This window comes from Vipera ursinii, assembly GCF_947247035.1.
Source record: "Vipera ursinii genome assembly, chromosome: 2".
NCBI lineage: Eukaryota > Metazoa > Chordata > Lepidosauria > Squamata > Viperidae > Vipera > Vipera ursinii.
The window spans coordinates 84403681-84424549 of NC_139513.1; the positions used below are offsets into that span (position 1 = coordinate 84403681).

Here is a 20869-nt window from a genome sequence, read left to right on the forward strand (position 1 = left end):
TGAAACGCAGCCGCCGCCGCCGCCGCCGCCCTCAGGACAAACCGATGAGGCGACTGAGGAGAAACCCCCCCCCACACACACACCACCACCACCGCAACCAGCGGAGAAGAATCCTCCCTTCCGGGAGGGCAGCAGGGAGAAAGGAGGAGAAGGTATCCCGTTCGCAGCCTCCAGCCGTTCCCGGGCTGGGGGCGGCGGGGGGGGGGGGCTCGGCGCAACCCTGGCCCGGGCTGGGAGGAGACTGCGAAGGCGCGGGGGGCGGCCGTCCGTTTCGGAATCCCCCGGGGAAGGAGAGCCTCGAGTGGTGGAGGCCGCCCCCGCCTCCCCAGTGCCAGAGGGCTGAGGCGGGGGGGGGGGGTGGTGGAAGAGAGAGAGAGAGAGAGAGAGAGAGAGAGAGAGAGAGAGAGAGAGAGAGAGAGAGAGGCAGGCACCCACCTACCCTCCTCCCCGCCCCCGCCCCGCGCAGCTGGGGGGCCATGCTAGGGAAGAGGCCACGCTTCCCAAACTTCCTGCCCCGCTCGCTCGGCCAACGGGTGCCAAGAGCGGCTGCCGCGCCCGCCGCCGAACGAGCGCTCCGTCAGCCGGGGGACCGCAGGAACCGCCGCTCCCCGCGAAGGAGGAGGAGGACCTGAGCGCTCGCCGCCTCGACCGACCGACCGGCCGGCCGGCCGGCCTCGCGGCACGCGCGCCAGCCAGCGAGCGAGCGAGCGCGAGATGAGCGGGCCTCGAGGGAAGGCGCCCGAGGCTGCGCCCCAAAGCGGCGGCCCCTGCGCCTGGGGGCCCGTCGGCAGGGGCCCCGTCCTCCTCTCGCTGCTCTTCTCGCTCCTCTCGGTGGGCGCCTGCTTTCTCCTCAGCGCCAAGACCTCCAAGCTGCAGGGGCGACTGGTGGCCCTGGAAGAAGAGTTGGCCAGCCGCGCCTGGAGCCCCGCAGAGCAGCTGGCCGCCGAGCCTTTGCTCGCCGCTCTGCAGCCTCAGGTGGACGACCTTCTCCGGGAGGTAAAGGCTGAGAAGGGCGGGCGGGCGGGGGGGGGGGCCGGCGGGGCCGGAGGCTGCCTTATTCGCCCGCTTCTCTCGAAGTAAAACTCGCGCAGAAGAATGCGGCTTTTCCTCGCGGGGTCTACGGAAGGGGCTGCGAACGGGAGGCGGGCTGGCGTTTGGCTCAGGCTCTGGGCTGCGGAGGTCTTTTGACTGACAGCGCGGGGCTCTACCCGAGAATGCAGGCAGAGCCCCGTCGCACCTCACTCTTAATCCAAGGCTGAGCGGGGGCATCTGAAGGCGCCGCCGCTTGCGATCGATCTGCCGAAGCGGCGGGACTCTGCGTAGCTCTTGGACTTCAAAGTGCCTCCCAGGGGCATCGGGTGTCGTTTCTGCTGTAACTGGCCAAGGCAGCGAGCTACTCGCTACTGTCAGCAGGCGGAGGGGACCCTGCTCTCCGGCTTCTCCAAATGAGAACACTTGTGGGCTGTTTTGCCTTCTGGAACTCCATGCTTAACCTTTTGACCTTCATTTCCTCAAAGAGCTTGGGGACCTGGTGAAAACCCTATCCTCAACACCTGCTTCATGTTGTTGTCACAACACTCCCGGCTAAGCTAGAATGAGAGAATCCGTTGCTTAATATATTGTGAGAACCACAGCGGTTTATTAATGGTTTAAGATAGGGATCTTCAAACTTGGTCCTTTTATGACTTGTGGACTTCAACTCCCAGAATTCCTCAGCCAGGCATGCTGGCTGAGGAATTCTGGGAGTTGAAGTCCACAAGTCATAAAAGGGCCAGGTTTGAAGACCCCTGGTTTAAGAAACCATTAGCATGCTGCCTGACTTGCCTTAGCCTTAGACCGTCCTCTGAATGAAATGATTGTGCAGGGGTTCAGGTCTGGCTTTAACCCAGCTGTTCTCTGGCAGGATGTACTGTTTTAATTGCTAGATTGCAAGCTCTACAATATATAAGTGAAGACCTCCTCTAGTTGAGGTTAGCTAAGTGACTGCATTCATGGGGTTTTCTCAGCACCATTTTGGAGATAAGTTGCCTTTGCTTTTCCTGGGATCATGTTTGTTTTTTTGTTTTATTTCATATTTTAAGCAACACCCTTGGATGAATGTAAAAAAAATGTATATTTTGAGCCTGTCGATCAGAAGGTTGGCAGTTTGGTGGGTCGAATACCAAGTGCCGCGTAGCAGAGTGAGCGCCTGTTACTCGTCCCAGCTTCTGCCAACCTAGCAGTTCAAAAGCACGTCAAAATGCAAGTAGAAAAATAGGGACCACTACGGTGGGAAGGTAACAGCGTTCCGTGCGCCTTTGGCGTCTAGTCATGCTGGCCAAATGACCACGGAGACGTCCTCGGACAAACGCTGGCTCTTTAGCTTTGAAACAGAGATGAGCACTGGCCCCTAGAGTCGGAAACGACTAGCACGCATGTGCGGGGGAACCTTTACCTTTACCTTTATAGTTCCAAAAGTATTTTGAGGATGTCAAGGTCTCTCCACACCTCTTTTAAACCACAACTCACAAAACTGTAAAGGTATAATTAATTTTGTATACTTTTGTAAATATACATTTGTGAAATCTGGATTTCTAAATTACTTCATTACCTTGTGTTTTTAAATTCTGTGACAGCAGTGCTCAAAACAGTCTTCAACTAGTGTTCAGTTGATTTTCCAGAATGTCAAGTTGGCATTGCAATTCAAGACATATACCTGGTTTGTTATAAAGTTTGAAACATTTCAAACTTACTGTTAATCATTTTGTGTAGAGTTGGGGAAAGCTCCAGTAATAACCTTTCTTAAAGTCAAAAGTACTTTAAGAATATTTCCCAGGAAAGGGAGAGCCTTCTAGTAAGTGTAAAATAAAGTTGATTTAATTTATGAAGCATGTTAAATATGGTTGCAAAGATGTGCAAATCATGGACCATATCTTGTAGGTTGGCTGGCAATTAATATACAGACTTGTGTTCACACAAATCTTAGTCCCAGTTTAATTATCTGTTCTAGTTAAGACATTCCCCTTTCTACCGTTGAACTAGACTGATCTACAACAAAACATGGTGTGACCGGATTAATACTTGGAAAAAAGTCCAGTTAAAAACAACTTTGGTTTGTAGCATAGGTGACAAAATTAGAAAAATCATCTAGAAGAATGCAATGGCAAACCACTTTTTTTATAGTTGTCAAGAAAACTACATGGAGATGTCTATACAGCCACCAGGAGTTAAGTTTGACAAGAGGGAAGCCAAGGGGACTTTCTTAAGTACCCAGTTGTTTGTTCTGTGCCTTAACAAAAGGTTAGATACCACTGACAACTTGATTTGCTTCTTCGTAGGATAATTGCTGATGTGAAGTGAGGACAGAAGCTTGTGACACTGTAAAAACAAAGATATTTGTTATACATTTCAAAAGAGAACTGACATTACATGCTATAGTAAGGGATTAAGATTTCAGTCTTGATTTTTTTTCCTGCAATAAACCAGGATGGCTACTGTTCTAAAATATGAGATAAAGTTCATACCTGGAATTATTTTAGAATAGTAGTCTTTCTCAGTGGTAGCCCCCTTCTCTCTGGAATTCTTTCTTTCCAGAGGTATGTGAAGCTTCTGCTTTGCTGACATCTCAAAAATCAGTTCTATACACTTTATTCCAATGAACCTTTGATCCCAGCTGATTGATTGATTGAGTGTGTTTGGTTGAGGCTTTGCATTGTATCCCATTTCTATGCTTTTGCTTTATTTCTGTTTCTAGATTTCTGTTTGTTTTGATGATACAGCACCTGGAGTCTTTCAGGATTGAGGCAGATTACAAATATTGATGGATAGGTAAATAAAGTGCTGTAAGTTTTATCTAACAGGCTTATTATAGTGTTTGGGGCTTTTCGCTCATGAGATTTTACAGTTTGCAGCCAACTTCTGGAGAAGAATTAGAAAGGCTAAGAATCCCTTTCATGGTATGTTTTCTAATCCTATGCAAATTATCCATAGTTTGCTTTCTTTAAAAGACCAGAAGTGTGTGGGATGTAGATACATGATGCAAAATCCATGCCAAAAGAAGAAAACAGTTAATGGTGTTTCTCAGTCTATGGCTCTATCTCCAAGACTGGAAAATTGGCATGAAATTGCTTAACATTTAAACAAAACCAGGACAGAATCTGACAGCAACATCTATATGCTGTCTAACTCCACTTAATGTTGGTTGTGAATAGCCAAGGAAAGAATAACAGGGAGTTTAAATTTTTATTTTAAAAACAAAGTTGGTGCAGAACTACAAAATTGATTATAAACGAAACATAGGTACTGTAGTTCCAAAGGATATGAATAAATATGACCTTTGATTCTTAAGTTTGCTGAGCATTCAAATAAGGTAATTGTTCAATTAGTCTCAGATACAGTTCTTCATGACCTCTTTCACTGTCACAGGATAACTTATAAGATATCCTGGAATACACTCTCCAGCTATAAATAGCACTTTCCTGCCAATGTTTTGAATTTTGTAGCCAGTCTATATAATATGGTTAGTTCACTCCAACTTTACTGGCTTGAGATTTAGAAACAGAGGAACACAAGCCAACAGAAATAGAAAAATACTACTGTAATGTAATAGTATAATTGCAGCTTAATGATGTGATATTGCAATGAAAAATCCCTTCTTGAAATAGTCATTATGAAAAAAGGAAATTCTAATACAAGCAGTGGATGCTATACAAATACTCAAAGAAAGATGGTAGATTTATTTTTCTCATTTAGCTGGAAATTGCAAACTTATCCAGATATAATTTGGATTTCTTTTTTGTTTATGATTGAGAATAGTTTCTTAGTCACTGAACTTTTAAAAATCTGGATTGGTTTGGACATACAGTAATGCTAAATCAATGGACCATTGGTATAAATCTTATATTTATTAGGTTTCCTGCTGTGTTTATTTTCTTTTTCTGAGTGACTACAGGATTGGAATGCTTTGACGTTTCTAATATTTTTTTTAAACTGGCATACAAAGAGGAATATGGGAATTATTGCATTTATTCATTAGAAAGTCAAGTTTTAGTTAGTTAAGGAAGGTCTGAAACCAAAAAGGACACACATGGAGGGTTTAAAAAAAAGGCTAAAAATAGACAAAATTCATAATTGTTAAGATGGTGTCAGGTCGGCTAATAAGTTAAAGTTGGTGAATGATGATAACAAAAGGTTCTTCAGATACATTCAAAATAAAAAAAAAGATTTATACCAGTTGCTCAGTGAAAATGGCAACATGCTAGCACACAATGTAATGCAAAGGTGAAACTACTCAATTCCTATTCTGATTCAGGCTTTATCAACAAGAACGCACTTGTTGCACCAGGCAGAAAGAAGGGTAGGACTGAAGCTTGAGACTGAGAAAGAGAGAGATGGTCAGGACACATCAGTTTATTCTGAAGGAGTTTAAATCTCCAGAGCTATATGATTTACATCCTACATGTCTATGGAGATTCTCAATCATCCAGGTCATAGTTGTCCCAAAGATGCTCTTTCACGGGGCAACTGGACTTTGTTTTCTTTTTTTACTTCTCATCCAAGAAGCTTCTTCAGCTCTGCCTGGATGGTGGGGAATGGTAGGATTTATACTCCTTGCAGACAGCTGGTTAAATCCTTCCATTCCCCACCATCCAGTCAGAGCTGAAGAAGCTTCTTGGATGAGATGTGAAATGTCTTCAAAGAAAAACAAAGTCCAGTTGCCTTGTGAAAAAGCATCTTTGGGACATTTACATCCTACCATACTATAGGAACATTGTACTATAGAATTCCAGACACAGGAATGGTTTGGCTGTTATGTATTAGTTTTAAGAAATCCCAGCAAATAGCCAAAATGGTTCTCAATTTTAGCAGGTTGAAATTATATGGACTTCAACTTCTAGAATTTCCCATCCACCATGCTGGCTGAGGAATTCTGGGAGTTGAAATCCACATATCTTCAACCTGCCATGGTTGAGAAATACCGTGATAGACAATAAAAAGAAGGCAATGTCACAGGAAATCATGATTTCAAAAATGGGAAAAGAAGGATCCAGCAAACTTATCAACCCTTCAAGTTAGTCAGAACAGGAAACAGACTAAGGGTGACTGGAGCTCTATTAATATAGACTATAGTAACAGAATCTTGAAATCCTGCCTACATTTTCCCTAAAACTTTGTTTCCCGGTTCTAAAATATGCTTACCACATAGATTCTCCAAGGTCATTTCTATGGCCCTCTACAACCTGAAACACTTAGTTTTATATCAATACCTGGGAAGATTTGAAAACAGATGCTAAAACAATCAGCCTGCAGGTACCTTGATAATAATGTGGTGATTATCAAAGGCCAGTATGGATTGGTCAAGAATATGTCTTGTGCAGGTGACATTTTTTTTAGACTTGTAACATTCAAGATTGGATTGCACATGGACATAAAAGATCTTGATTTCAATAAGCATTTGATAAAGTACTCAAGAACATTCTGGATTGGGAAACTATGTGGGCTGAACAGCGTGACAATTAAGGGGAAACATAGCTATCTTTAAAAACTTCCATCAGAAGAAAGGATCTATTTCTATCATCCCCAAAGAATGACACAGAAGAATGATCTTGGGTTAGAGGAGGAAATCAACTTGACTGTGGAGAGCTAATTATCAAGGGAGGTGGTGGAAAGCTAATTATAAAGGGAGGTGGTGGAGAGCTAATTATCAAGGGAGGTGGTATTCAAGGACAAGCTGGATAACCTGTTGACTGGATTATTATGATTCCTAAACTGAGTAAAGTATTGGGTTTTAAAAGTGTTATAGATTGTAAAGCTGAAAGAAACTTTGGGTATTTAATTTCATCTTCCCCTTCAGGGTAGGAATCACCTCTCCAGTTCTGATACATGTCCTTCCTCCTCCAGAGAAGGAAAACCTAAATCATGACAAAACAGTTTCAAATACCTGAAGTCAAGTTTCATGCCTTCCTGCATGTTTATCTTCTCCATGCTAAACTATCCAACATGTTCAACTGTTCTTCGTGTAATTTTCATCCTTGACTCCTTATCATGTTTTTTGCTTTCCTCTGGGCATGCTCCAGTTTTTCCAGTGTAATTGGTAAAATGCGATGCTCAAAACTGAATGCATCAATGCTGAATAAAGAGATACAGTGATTATCATTAATGTTACTGTAATACTGTTGATGCAATCTAGGTAAAGGTAAAGGTTCCCCCGCACATGCGTGCTAGTCGTTTCCAACTCTAGGGGCCGGTGCTCATGTCCATTTCAAAGCCAAAGAGCCAGCGCTTGTCCGAGGACGTCTCCATGGTCATGTGACCGGCATGACTAGACGCCAAAGGCGCATGGAACGCTGTTACCTTCCCACCTGTAGTGGTCCCTATTTTTCTACTTGCATTTTTATGTGCTTTCGAACTGCTAGGTTGGCAGAAGCTGGGACAAGTAACAGGCACTCACTCTGTTATGCGGCACTAGGGATTCGACCCGCCAAAATGCCGATTTTCTGATCGACAAGCTCAGCGTCCTAACCCACTGATGCAATCTAGGAGTGCATATTTTTTTTTCTTTTGCAGATATATAATAACAGTTGGCTCATATTTTGCAATCTACCAAGATACAGATTCTTTTTGAATATGATATTTCCCCTACACCTTATATTCATATTTGCTTTTTCCTACCTAAATATAATACTTCACATTTGTTTCTGTTGAAAATCATATTGCTGCTATCTTATCATCATAATAATTTTTCCCCTCTATCTTACCATTTGCTTCTAGCCTAATTCTTATATAGAGACCTTGGAATACTCTTTGTATTTATTGGGATGTTTGGCTTATGTAATTTGATCTCTATCTTCTTGCGAAAGTTCTATGCTCACTTATGTGATGGATCTTTTTATAATGCATGGTGTGATTAACACATGGAAATATCTTCTTAGCCTATAAAATACAGTTTGAAAAAACATCATATATTTACAATGTAGCACAGGTTCCTTGTAGATGACATTTTATCAGATTTGGGACCCTCAACAAACCTTTTCTGACAGACCGCACCAAAGAAGCATATTCATCTCAGATATAATATAATTTACTTGGACTTCAGTAAGGCATTTGATAAAGTAGATCACAACCTACTACTTGCTAAGATAGAAAAATGTGGATTAGACAGCAGCACCACCAGAGGGATTTGTAGCTGGCTGACCAGCCGTACTCAGTGTGTGGTCCTCAATGGAACTGCATCTACATGGAAGGAAGTGTGTAGTGGTGTGCCCCAGGGCTCTGTTCTAGGCCCAGTGCTCTTCAACATCTTCATCAACGATTTGGACGAGGGGATAGATGGGGAACCCATCAAATTTGCAGACGACACCAAGCTGGCAGGAATAGCCAACACTCCAGAAGACAGGCTTAACATACAGGAGGATCTGGACAGACTTGAACATTGGGCACTATCTAACAAAATGAAATTCAATGGTGAAAAAAGTAAGGTTCTGCACTTAGGCAAGAAAAACCAAATGCACAGGTATAGTATCCTATGCTGACTCAGAAATTCTGGGAGTTGAAGTCCATGAGTCATAAAAGAGCCGAGGTTGCCTACCCCTGTTATAGGTGGTACCTTGCTCAATAGTAGTAACTGTAAGAGGGATCTCAGAGTCCTAATGGGCAATCACTTAAATATGAGCCACCAATGTGCTGCAGCTGCCAAAAACGCCAACACAGTGCTAGGCTGCATTAACAGAGGGATAGAATCAAGATCACATGAAGTGTGGAATCCAGTTTTGGTCACCACGATGTAAAAAAGATTTTGAGACTCTAGAAAGAGTACAGAGAAGAGCAAGAAAGATGATTAGGGGACTGGAAGCTAAAAAATATAAGGAACGGTTGCTGGAATTGGGTATGCCTAGTTTAATGAAGAGAAGGGTGAGGGGTGACATGATAGCAGTGTTCCAATATCTCAGGGGTTGCCACAAAGAAGAGGGAGTCAAGCTATTCTCCAAAGCGCCCGAAGGCAGGACAAGAAGCAACGGATGGAAACTAATCAAGGAGAGAAGCAACCTGGAACTAAGGAGAAACTTTCTGATGGAACAATTAACCAGTGGAACAACCTGCCTCCAGAAGTGGTGAATGCTCCAACACTGGAAGTTTTTAAGAAGAGACTGGATAACCATTTGCCTGAAATGGTATAGGGTTTCGTGCCTAAGCAGGGGGTTGAACTAGATAACCTCCAAGGTCCTTTCCAACATCATCATCATCATTATTATTGTTATTGTTATTATTATTGCAATCTTCAACCCTTAAAGCCTTAAACCAGGGATGTCAAACTGTCAGCCCGCAGGCCAGTTGCATTATGCAGAGGCTGCGCCCACCCCAGCTGCAGCAATGTGAAAAAAGTTGCAATACATCGCGACATGTCATGTGACACGGCGAGTTTGACACCCGTGCCTTAAACTCTGTATGGGTTTAAAGGTGATAACTTGCACTTTGAGCTGCATTTGGAGCTACCTGGCAATCATTGCTGCATCTGGCAGTAGTGCTGTCACATAGATGTCATATAGGTGAACATTACCTATTCAGGCCAGTTACTGAGCCAAATAAAGTGACTGACCAATCTTCAAGGGCAGCCCCATGAGGTCCACTTGTGAAGTACAAAGGCATGCATTAAGCTCTCTCTTCCCCAAAAATGACTGCAGCCGGCACACAAAATACAATTGTTCAAAAGATCTTGCACCTCTGTTTAAGCAGGAAGTCTGGGTGATTTGTATTATTTGACTAGTGTAAAGACAAAGTGATTGTCTCTAAATTTACCTCATTCAATGGACTGAGTAAAGTTTGAGAAATGCGCAGCCCTTTTTGCAAAAACATGTTAATGTCTATTTCCTATATTATCAGGCTGTTATTTTTAGCTGTCATAGGTCAGTGCCAAAGAAGAGAATAGATGTCATTGCAGAGACATCAGTGATGGCATCCCAGTGAAAGATGAGAGCTCCAGAGGAGGGCATCAGAGTGTGATGCCTCATTCTTGTACTGCACAAAATGTCCCAAGAGCACGTCTCTAGGTGACACTCCACAGTTAGAAAGCTCTCAAATGAATTTGCCTTGGAAAATGCTTAGGGGCAAGAACAACTTGTTTTTTTTTTTTTAAAAAAGTGCAGTTTGTTGTGTTTTTCTCTTCTTTGACTTCTTAGCCTTAGTCCTAAAGGAAAAAAATGGTGACTTTCTTGTATGTTAGAGAAGATCCTTCTGGATGCAGGGGAGGAACATATATGAAGTTCCACTTTTCAAATACAGTACTTAAAGCAGCTGTATCTTTTTCCAAGCCTGCACTAGTATTTTGGATGCCGTTTCCAGACATTCCTGCATGTTCGTGCATGCAGAGTCACTTTTCTTTGCTGGGAAAAAGGCAGGGGGGGGGTGACTGTGCATGTGGGCAGAAACAGCTTGAACCCACAACCCAAAAGAAGTGTTCCCTTGTTTTCAGGAGAACTTTTTGGAAGGATTTGCCCAGTCCTAAAGTACATTGTATAAATTGGATTCCCTACCCAATCCATGGGAACAACTTCATCAATCCATAATGCAAGTGTCAGCATATTTCAGAGCTGCATTAAATATACAAGTAGAGCTTTCTTTTGTAATTTTCTAAATCTTCCAGCCTAACTGTTTCACTCTAGAGAGCTGAGCCACCAATATAATGGATGAATAATGTCTCATCTAGTTTTCAACAGTATCACAGGGATATGATACTGACTTTTACAAATGACTTTGCTATTTCAAATATGCCCAGAATCTTCGTTCTGAAACTGGAAATGAAGTTTTTGGGGGCTTGTAGTACAAGCTGGAAAAGTTGCATTGGTATTTCTACCACAATAACTAGATTGGAATGGGTATGTTCTTTTGTTAATTCATTAGAAAATGGGAGGAAGAAATTGAGTATTTTGTCCCAACTTCTTTCCAATGCCTGAATAGACATGAAGTAGTATTAACTTTCAGGAGCTGCTGAATTGTCAGTAATTGCATAATTTCAATTTGGCATGAATATTTCTAGTTTTCAGTGTCTCTCCCCTTCACTTATTTGTTTTATTTGGTTTGATGCTTACTACTCATCTGCAGTGCTGCATAGATCCTCAAAAGTGAATAGAAACAAGTATTCTAAATTCAACTGTGCAGCTTTGTTTCCTAGCTTCTTCCTTTTTAAAAGTGAAAACTGCATAATCCTATCTACAGACAATCCTCTATAATGGTAACTCCTTTAGTTTAAAAAATGCATACCATTTTTGTGCATGGTGTGCATATATAGATACCGTTGCTTTATTTGGGTCTCAGTCAATGATTTTACAGAGTCTCTAGGGGGAAAAGTGTGATGAATGGTTAAGAATAGATTCCTTCAACTATTATTACTAAGTAATTTTGCACATTAGATATAAAATAATTGAAAGGAACAAAAAGAGCAGAGTGCTGGTTTGTGTCGTTTATTTGGCTTGAAATATTCTATTATTTTAGTATTAACTAAATACTGGTGTGATCCAGTCAAAGCTGAGCAAGTCTTGGAATTTTCTGTGGAAAAGATCTAAACATTTCCTTAATTTCCTCATTGAAATTTATAAGACTGGGCTTCAGTATGGCTAGGACTTGTATGTTTAGCAATAGCATGGACCACATTTGTTGGCTATTAGCTGTGATTTATTTATACATTTGCTTTCTTGACAGAAATTGAACGAAGGATTAGCCAAATTACGTACAGCAAGAGAAGTACCCTCTGAATGTCATTGCCCACCAGGTAAGTGGATGAGAAATAATTTTTTTAAAAGTAGATATACTATGTTATTAAGTGAATGTGAGAAATAAATAGCTATCATAGCATTGCTTGAAAGATGGGGGAGATCCTAATTTAAATATATTTACAAGTAGTTTTTGTTGTATGGGCAGGAGTTTTCTGTTAGATTTTGTTTTTAATTCTGCACATGCAAAAGTGAATAGTCAATGCAATTAAATTGATTGGTTTCTAGTTTTGAACTGTCTGAGTGTTTTCATAAAAAAATAAATGATTCCTTATTAGAACAAATGTTTCTTAATTTTTCACCCCAAAGCACCCTTTGCTGGATGAGTAAGTACCTTCAGTATGCATGGTTGTTTAAAAACCTTTATAGATTTATCCCAAAGATAATTTCTCAAATGAAGCATTAAATAATTTTGTTAGCTTTTGTTCAGCTGCCTTGTGCAAAATTTAGTTAATAAATGTCTAATGATTTCAGTATGAGCAAAATATGCAAGTATTTGCTTGTTTCTTTCTATATACAGTATATTGCTGATCACATTTGAAACAAAACGGAACAGGGCATCTTGTATTTGAAAAGTCATATGAATGGGGTCATTTTTGTAAGGGTTGAGGTGAAGTGTTTCCAAATGGCCTTTTTTGTTTTGCACAGAAACCAAAGTCATCATACATATACTTGGATCTGAAGTTATTTTCTAATGAAAACCTTGTGGGGCCCAGTGTTTAGAAGCAATCAAAAGACTGCAAACTGAAATTCTGCTAACATTAATACATGTAAACTTTGCAGGTTGTTTTTGAAATCCTGAAAAAGATAACATTATTTTACCCTCTTTTTATCTTTAAATTATATATAATAGTTTTGTTAGATTTCTAATTGTTTTAAACATAATATAATTGTAGTTCTTTTACTTTAGTAACTATTAAGCAATTAAATTGATAGTAGTCTTTATACTCCTCTTGACTGATCTTTTCCAAGCAGGTTACTATTGATTTATTGATATATTAACCTAAAATTATTTCTAGTACGTCAAAATATAAGTTAATGAAAACAGGGAAGCCTGACTAATTTTTAAGTGTGTTTTGGTTCTTGGAGCAAAGACAATAGTTTGAAGCTTTTTATTAGGTTTAAGTCAATGCTCTTTCTGACTTGGGTAGAGCCGTCCTGTGCTTCCCAAATTCAGAGGCAAAATCCAGACTTTTGGCAGAATGTTTTTAAATCTTTTGTTTGTTTGTTCTCTGCAAGTGAAAAATGTGTATGTTAAGCTTTCTTGAAGTTTAGCCAATCTATTTTTTTCATGTTAGCATTGTTGGCCTTGTTTCATTAGGTTATTTCACTGCAATGCCAGCTGCATCTTCAGAACCCCCAATATAAAATAAATAAATGAAGTGAAACTCCTCATAGAAAAAAACTTGTACACTTTATTGTAGGCTTGAGATACAGGTAGTCTTTGACTTACAACAGTTTATTTAATGACTGTTCAAACTTACAACTGCACTGAAAAAAGTGACTTATGACCACTTTTCACACTTATGACTGTTGCAGGATCCCCATGGTCACATGATCAACATGCAGATGTTTGGCAACTGACTCATATTTATGACGGTTGCCATGTCCCAGGGTCATGTGATCACCTTTTGTGACCTCCTGACAAGCAAAGTCAATGGGACAGCTAGATTAACTTAACAACAGAGTTATTAACTTAATAGCTGCAGTGATTCACTTAACAACTGCTGCATGAAAGGTCATAAAATGGAGCAAACCTCACTTAACAAATGTCTCATTTAGCCACATAAATTTTGGGCTCAATTGTGCTCAGTTGTGTAAGTCAAGGGCTACCTGTATACTGTAACTATGATTCTTGATTATGAAGTCACTGAAATATAGTTAACATTTATAGTCAGTTGATGCCAGTGTCTGAAGTCCCCAACGTTATGGGGTTATGAATGCATACTGAATTTGAGAAACTTACAAAATTGCCACTAGGTAGATTTTTTGGGGCACAAAGTGGCTGTAATAAGAAACACAATATAACACTTTTTGCCAAGCAAAGTTGGACATAACTTTGCTTGGCAAATCTATCATTACTAAAAAAAATTAAAAAAATGAGTTCTAGATACATTAACGAAAGCGAGACAAAGTGGTACTTTTACTTCACTGTAATTTTTAAGAGAGGAAGTTGGCATGCTGCAGATTTTTTAAAATGCAAAAGATCCTGGCCCCAAAGGTATGTCATTAAGCAAATCAACATTGTGTGGCACCAGTCGGAGATTAACAGGTCACACAATGAGAACTTTCCCTTTGCAAATCCTTTTTCTTGCTTACCTTTCATGGTCCAACCCTGCTTCTCTATCTGTCTTCTGTATGACAGACAGTTTTGAGAGAAATGTTATAGTATGGTTTAATCTTTTGCTTTCTTCTCTCCTGATTCTCTCTTTCATTCTCCACTGCCATTTGTTTTATTTGCCTTATTTATTTCTGCATTTATTCTCTATTGTACTCAAGATCAAACTTGATCAGAATTTGGGATGTCTGTGATGAAGATCTCTTCATATCAAATTCAAATATTGCTGCATAGAGAAAGACTTGGATCAGAACTGTGGTTCTGGGATAGGAAAGGTTTTTCCCTACCATATTTTCCCAATCCAAATTCATACAGTGAAAAGCATGAAGTACTTTATAGTACTAAATGGGCTATTGGAGAGCAATGTCAGAGCATGCACAGTCTTATTGTGCTGAGATAACCCAGGAGTAAACACAGTAAACAGTGGTCTATATTAAATGGTGGTTTATTTTACACTATCTGCAGTATCATACACCAGGAACAATATACATACACGTGCTAACACAGCAGGCTCCAACACACAGCAGTTACAGTAGGAAAAACAAAAGAGAGAGAACACAGCAGCAGAGCCTTTCCTTTTATACAAAGGCTCTTAAAGGGACACAGACCCAGCTGGCTCTTAAAGGGACATAGACCCTGCTGAGTCATTCCCATCATTATATCATACATCTCCCATTATACAAGGTGATTAGCTATTAAATTATTATCTTGCCAAGCAAGATTCAGGGAAAATATAGGACAGCCACTTCCAGCTGTATACTCCCATGGCCATACATGTAGTCTTTGGGCTATAATAGTAATTGTAGGAGGAGTGGCAGAGCCAGGGGGTGGAGTTAAAACAGGGATCAGCCGAGAATCTCTATGTAGTCACAAGCAGATGAAGTCCAAATTCCCTTGAATTCCATTGCCCATGCCATATCTAACACCAAGCAGGTGCTAACTATTACTTGAGAAGATTCCTGTACGAAGCTTTTTTTAGCAATAAAAGTTTAATTGAACCTTCACGTATGGACCTGGTCTTTTGCACCTGACAGTAATAGGAACTGGGCGTCACTAAGCAATGTAGTCATAAACTCTGATGTCACATGAACACATTACTTAGCAACAACTATCCCAGAAGTCCTGGTTGCCAGCATAACCCAGGACACATGAGTTACTAAGTAGGAAGTGGCAGATGTCTCAACTAAGGATTGCAGTGTAGCTTTTAACAAAGGCTTTCTTGAAAGATTTTTGTAGCAGTCCTAGGCAGTATTATTTTTTTAAAAAAATACCTTTAGTTTCAAAAACACTTATTGTATAATGACTGTTGTTTAAAAAGGAAAGCTCAAAGGTCATTTGGACATGTGGAACTATCCATCTGGTTCTGAAATCCTGGTCAAGAAACGTACAAGCACAATCTAATTGTTATATAAATGTATTAGATTAAAATCTGTGGATAATGTATACATTATAAAGCTGTTTTTCTTCCCTAGTAAGTAAGCAATCATTATTGACCTCAGTAGGAAAGAATATGTGTAGCTCAAGACTGAACAATGCTTAGCGCTCTCTGAGCCTGATTGCTTGCTTGCAGACATTTTATTACCCAACTACGGTAGGTAACACCATCAGTGTGACTCAGTGAGGAATTTATTCCATGTTTATATACAATAGTTGCCATTTTAATAATAAAATGGTTCTGTATTAGTATGTGGGAATAACCTTGGGAGACAGGGGGAAGAGACATAGCCAAGGTGCAATGAGATAGAAGGCAAAATGGCCCACAGCAGGAATGTGAGCAGAACAAGTGGCTCAGAAGAGACCTTCCCTAGTTTCTTGGGATGTAAAAGTATTCTTTCAAGATTCTATTAATGTAACCAGAATTAATTTATCTCACTAGGTGGTCTACCTTACAAAACTGACAGGTTTTCTCTTTGGTAGTTACTTGATTGGAGTGCTGTTTTCTGCATGGTTGTTTGTTGTTAATTCCTGCTTATCAGAGAATTGGCTGCTGGAGAGGATGTGTTGTAATCCTTTTATTTCCTTCTTAGCTTTTTTATTGTGTCTTTTGAATGCTTTGTAAAAATCTCTGGTTATTGATGGCTGATTTGTCTGAACACCAAGCTTCCAGGAATCCTCTAGAATTTTGGATTTGGCCTAGTAGCCCAAAAATAAAAAACAGGAGTCATCTACAACATACAGTGTAAGGATTATAATAGCCACTATGTAGAGCAGACAGGCAGAAGATTAGCAGAGTGCATCTGTGAACATCAACTAGCAGTCAGTAGATGAAAATTTAATGTCTCAACCACGATTTCAATTAGGCAACTGTTGGATCTTAGACCAAGCTTGGCATGAAGAATAACGATGTTACCTAGTTGGATAGTGAATTGTCTGCAAGCAAACAACCAAGCTCAGAGATCACCAAATACTCCACATTACTGATTTAAATTTAATGTTGTGCAACTGTAAGACACACAGCCATAACTCCTCCCCAAATATGTGGTTGTGTGTTTTTAAGGAAATGAATGCTAGAAATTTTTTCTTTAATATTTTATGCTCTCTCCCTTCTTTCTGCTATTTGTGAATTCATGAACGGCTGATGGGGAAGTACTTAGCTGCTATTCTTAGATAGAGTGAGCTGCCATTCTTTCTCCTCAGCTATTGGCTGACTTGCTCTGAGCAGAGATTGGTAGGAGATGGATAGCCTAGGTCAGGGGTAGGCAACCTCGGCTCTTTTATGACTCATGGACTTCAACTCCCAGAATTCCTGAGTCAACTGACTCAGGAATTCTGGGAGTTGAAGTCCATGAGTCATAAAAGAGCCGCGGTTGCCTACCCATGGCCTAGATTGTACAACAGCATACTGAATATATCAGGGAATATAATGTGAATAAATTTGAAAATGAGGGTATAAAATCTGTAGGAAATTTGTTTCATAGAAAATTGACAAAGAGCAAGATCTAGCACATTCCAACTAGTAAGTGATTTATGAGGTGTGCCATCTAATCATATTTGGCAATCTCACTATGAAGAAAGGGACTTTGGGTCAGATATATAGAATTGGAGTCTTACAGAAATTAAGTATTGTTGCATGTTAATGCAATTGCACCAAAATTCTGTAAGGAATATACCATTTGTACTGCCCTGATGTGATTTTGGAAATGTCCACTTAATAGTAATACAATGTTTTGTCTTGGAAATTCACCCAAGATTAACATGTTTGCACACCCTTTGGTGTTTTTGACCACTAGAGGGAGCTAATATTATTTCATGAATATCATTGAAATTAAATTACGCAAAGTATTAAGATAAATCTCATTATCAGGATCTGAAATGCTTGATTAAGATATTTATGTTAATTCTCTTAAATATGAAGAATAGTTCCACAACTATAAAAGGCTTATTTTTATGTTCCTTATTGCTAACTTTCTTTAATGTTCTTTATATAGTAATTAATCTGTTTAGATCACTTTCAGATCTCTGTTCTACTGAGGTGCATCTTTGATCATGTTCTGATTAGGAGTGGACTGTTTTCAAAATAACCATAAGTACTTTATGTCTTTACTAAAACATAATTAAGACTTCATGTTGACTTGGACTCTCTTTGGTTTAAAATAATTGTATATTAAAGGATGCTAAATCCTTCCAGTTCTCTGATTCTCTGATTCTAAATTTGGTTGCTAAATATTCATTCTAGACACGATATAGCTATTGGTCCCTATAAAGATTTGGATATTTTTTTAATGACAAGCATTTCAGTGCCTTCAAAGAACATAATACTATTTTACACATATCCACATAACAATCTTCAGACTGCTTTACACCCTGGTCTCCTCAGAGGTTGATAGACAAATGATGTAAGTCACGTTGTGATGTTGCAATGCAAACTTTGCACCTTACAAACTTCATGTGATGTTGCAACGTAAACATTAAAGGCTGGTGCTTGTGCCAAGACTTCACAGTGTATAATTCATTTTGTCATCGTTGTGTTTAATACAAAATGGCCTGGTCCAATTTTACTTATATTTGGAAGATCTATCTTATCGGTTATGTTCCTATATCCTTTTCTGTTGGCAGATTTCTTTCACTAAACAAAGGGTAGTTTTATACTGGGTTGCAATGTTGTCTGCAAAATAAATAGAATAATATTCCATACATGCAACTTCTTGCAGAAAAATGAGAAGTACTTCTGAACATGCAGCAATCTGTGACCTTTTTGTAATTGGAGTACTTGGATCTATCGCTGTGTTTGCTTGTAGTGGATTCTAATCAATTTTAATAGAAAAGCAGGTATACATTTGCAAGGGATTCTGAAAATATTCAGTTAACATTCATTGTGTATAATGCCCCTTGATGCTAACAGTTGAAAAAATATATAAATTGCAGTGGTAACTATTCTCTAATCTACCTATTCTCTAATTTCTCTATGTGGATATAGATTGCATGTTAAAAAGGTATTCATAAGCTTGTCCCAAAGGTGCTTTTTTAAAAGGCAACTGGATTTTGTTTTTTCCTTGAAGATGTTTGGCTTCTCATCCAAGAAGCTTCTTCACTTCTGACCGAATGGTGGGGGAAAATGGAAGTTTTTAAAAGATTGCAAGGAATATAAATCCTTCTATTCTTCACTCCCCCCCCCCCACCGTGTCATGGTTCCGATAGATGAAACCCATTAAAGAACTTCAAGGCAAGAATTCTTCCTTAAAGAGCATTTTATTCAGGAAACAAAGTATCGGCACTACATAGTTAAACCCAAAACTAGATTCCCTTCCTCCAGATACAAAGTAACAATTTGCAAGTCCTACCTCCACTAAGCAGTCATAATTCACATTCTCCAATTAGCCCGGATCGTGGGTGCTCTTCCCAGCTCCTCAGCCCGCCAAAACATTATCGGTTTGTGTCCTTGAGTTCCCACAGAGCTGCATTGTTATTACGGCTAGCTAAGCTCAAGCATTCACCCTATCCCCCCTTCAACACCTGATGTTACCTGCATGTTAAAAGCAAAGGGAAAATGGCTGCAATTTCCATCGGTTGTCAGAGCAGGAACATCCATTGTTGCAGTGTTGACACCCCACCCCCAATCATGCAGTCAGAACTGAAGAAAGCTTCTTGGATGAGAAGCCAAATGTCTTCAAGGGAAAAACAAAAAAGGTCCAGTTGCTTTTGAAAAAGCACTTTTGTGACAATTCATTAAGGATAGTCCTGCAATCCTCGAAGAGGCTTTTTGGTTGTCATGAGGAGGGGACACTGAAGGAAAAAGGAAATTCATCTTTTAGCAATTCTCTGGTCCTAGCAACAATGACAAATGTTTCCATTTTGGGATGCTCTCTAAAAATTAAATAATGTCTCACTTCTCTGCCAAGTGTTACAAAAAGTTCACTAAACATCTCTTTCCAAAACTGTACTAAAAGTCAGTCTCTGTCTGTTTGTCTGTGTCTTAAAGAAATTGATTCCATGGATTATTTTCCTTGCATCATCTTTTCTTCAAAGTCCAGAGTTGCTTGGCACAGAAACCTTTCCTCTTTTTCTGCTTTGAAAATTGAGATAAAAATGAGATGAAGAAGATAGTTTTCAGATGAGACTGGACAATATTTATTTTTGCACTCGTGTCAGAAGTACCAAGAAGATTCCGGGTTGAAAGGAGGCAGTGACATCACCATTACCTTGGGGATGTCCACTTGGGGGCTCCCTTCATGTCCTTGGCAGGAGCTGGAGTGAAGGATGAGAACTCAACCCCACCACATGGCAGTTCTTGGGTCTCGAACACAGGCTTGCTAACCTCCTGCCCAGCATCCCAACCACTCGAGTCACTGTGCTTCCAAACTGGAGAATACAGCTAATCACAGTGGGGAAGATGAAACCAGTTAAAAATGTCCTGCGTCATCAAGTAATTAGTTTACAAGGCAAAATTTCATATTTTTCTTAAATGGTAGATGTACTTGTTGAAAGAAAAAAATCTTCATCAGGGTCCAATTGAAGCTGGGAATAAACAAAATGGAGACTGCTTTAGAAAGAAGGTTGTAGTTTATTGAAGAGCAGAGCCAGACAGAAGTGTGGCTATGGGAAAACTGACAACATGTAGCTGGGAGTGGTGGGTTTTTATATCTTCTGGGGCTCTTGAGGTTGTTTCTTGTTCCTGTTTGAGGCTTTGTATTTCCTGTGTCATGCACTTTGACCTGAGTCTGAGTGTGCCCTTTTGGTATTGGTGGGTTAATCCTATTATGTCCCCAAAGGTCATGTCTTTTAGAATTTGGATGGGGAATGTAGATTTTAGAGGTCTTTGTCTTCCTAATCTCATAGCTACTAGCTTCCTGGCTCCAAGTTTCCTGAAAGGATTGTTACATCTGCATTTCTAAAAGCTGGTTTCTGCTGAGTTTTCTGGATGGGGGGAGGGAGATGTTTCTGCCTTTTAAAGATCTTCTCCATTATTCCTTTGGAGAAATATATTCTGCCTTTTTAATATTTCCCAAAATATTTCTTTATCTGGATTCTTCCCACATACCGTTGAAAGGAAGGGCAAGGACCTTTGTGGCAAAATGGCTATTTTTGGGAGGGGGGAATCTATTCTCTATATAACATTAAACAGCACCAGAGTTCTCAATTATATTTAGCCTACCAACCAGACTTTCCGTGTTCTCAGAAAGATAAGTGGAAAGGGAAAATACCATTCTGGATTTATAAACACTCTCACAAAACTTTAGTCAAGATTTTTCTTGCAGCCCACTTTAGCTGTTATAATTCAAACTCTTCTTATGAATGTTCTGGCTTACCAAGATCAAAGAGTTCCTTAGCCTAGGTTTATTGGCGAGTG

The 20869-nt window shown here is 39.9% G+C and overlaps 1 protein-coding gene across 1 annotated transcript in view; it reads left to right on the plus strand.

The window, feature by feature from the left end:
* Positions 1–714: 714 nt before the first annotated feature.
* The window catches only part of COL23A1 (collagen type XXIII alpha 1 chain), a gene marked incomplete at its 5' end in the record, with an annotated part of 306180 nt that continues 286025 nt past the window's right edge, over positions 715–20869 (plus strand). Inside the window, 2 exons of the mRNA XM_083351737.1 lie at positions 715–996; positions 11674–11743. Coding sequence (XP_083207863.1) covers positions 715–996; positions 11674–11743 — 352 coding nt within the window. The remainder of the gene's footprint in view (positions 997–11673; positions 11744–20869) is intronic.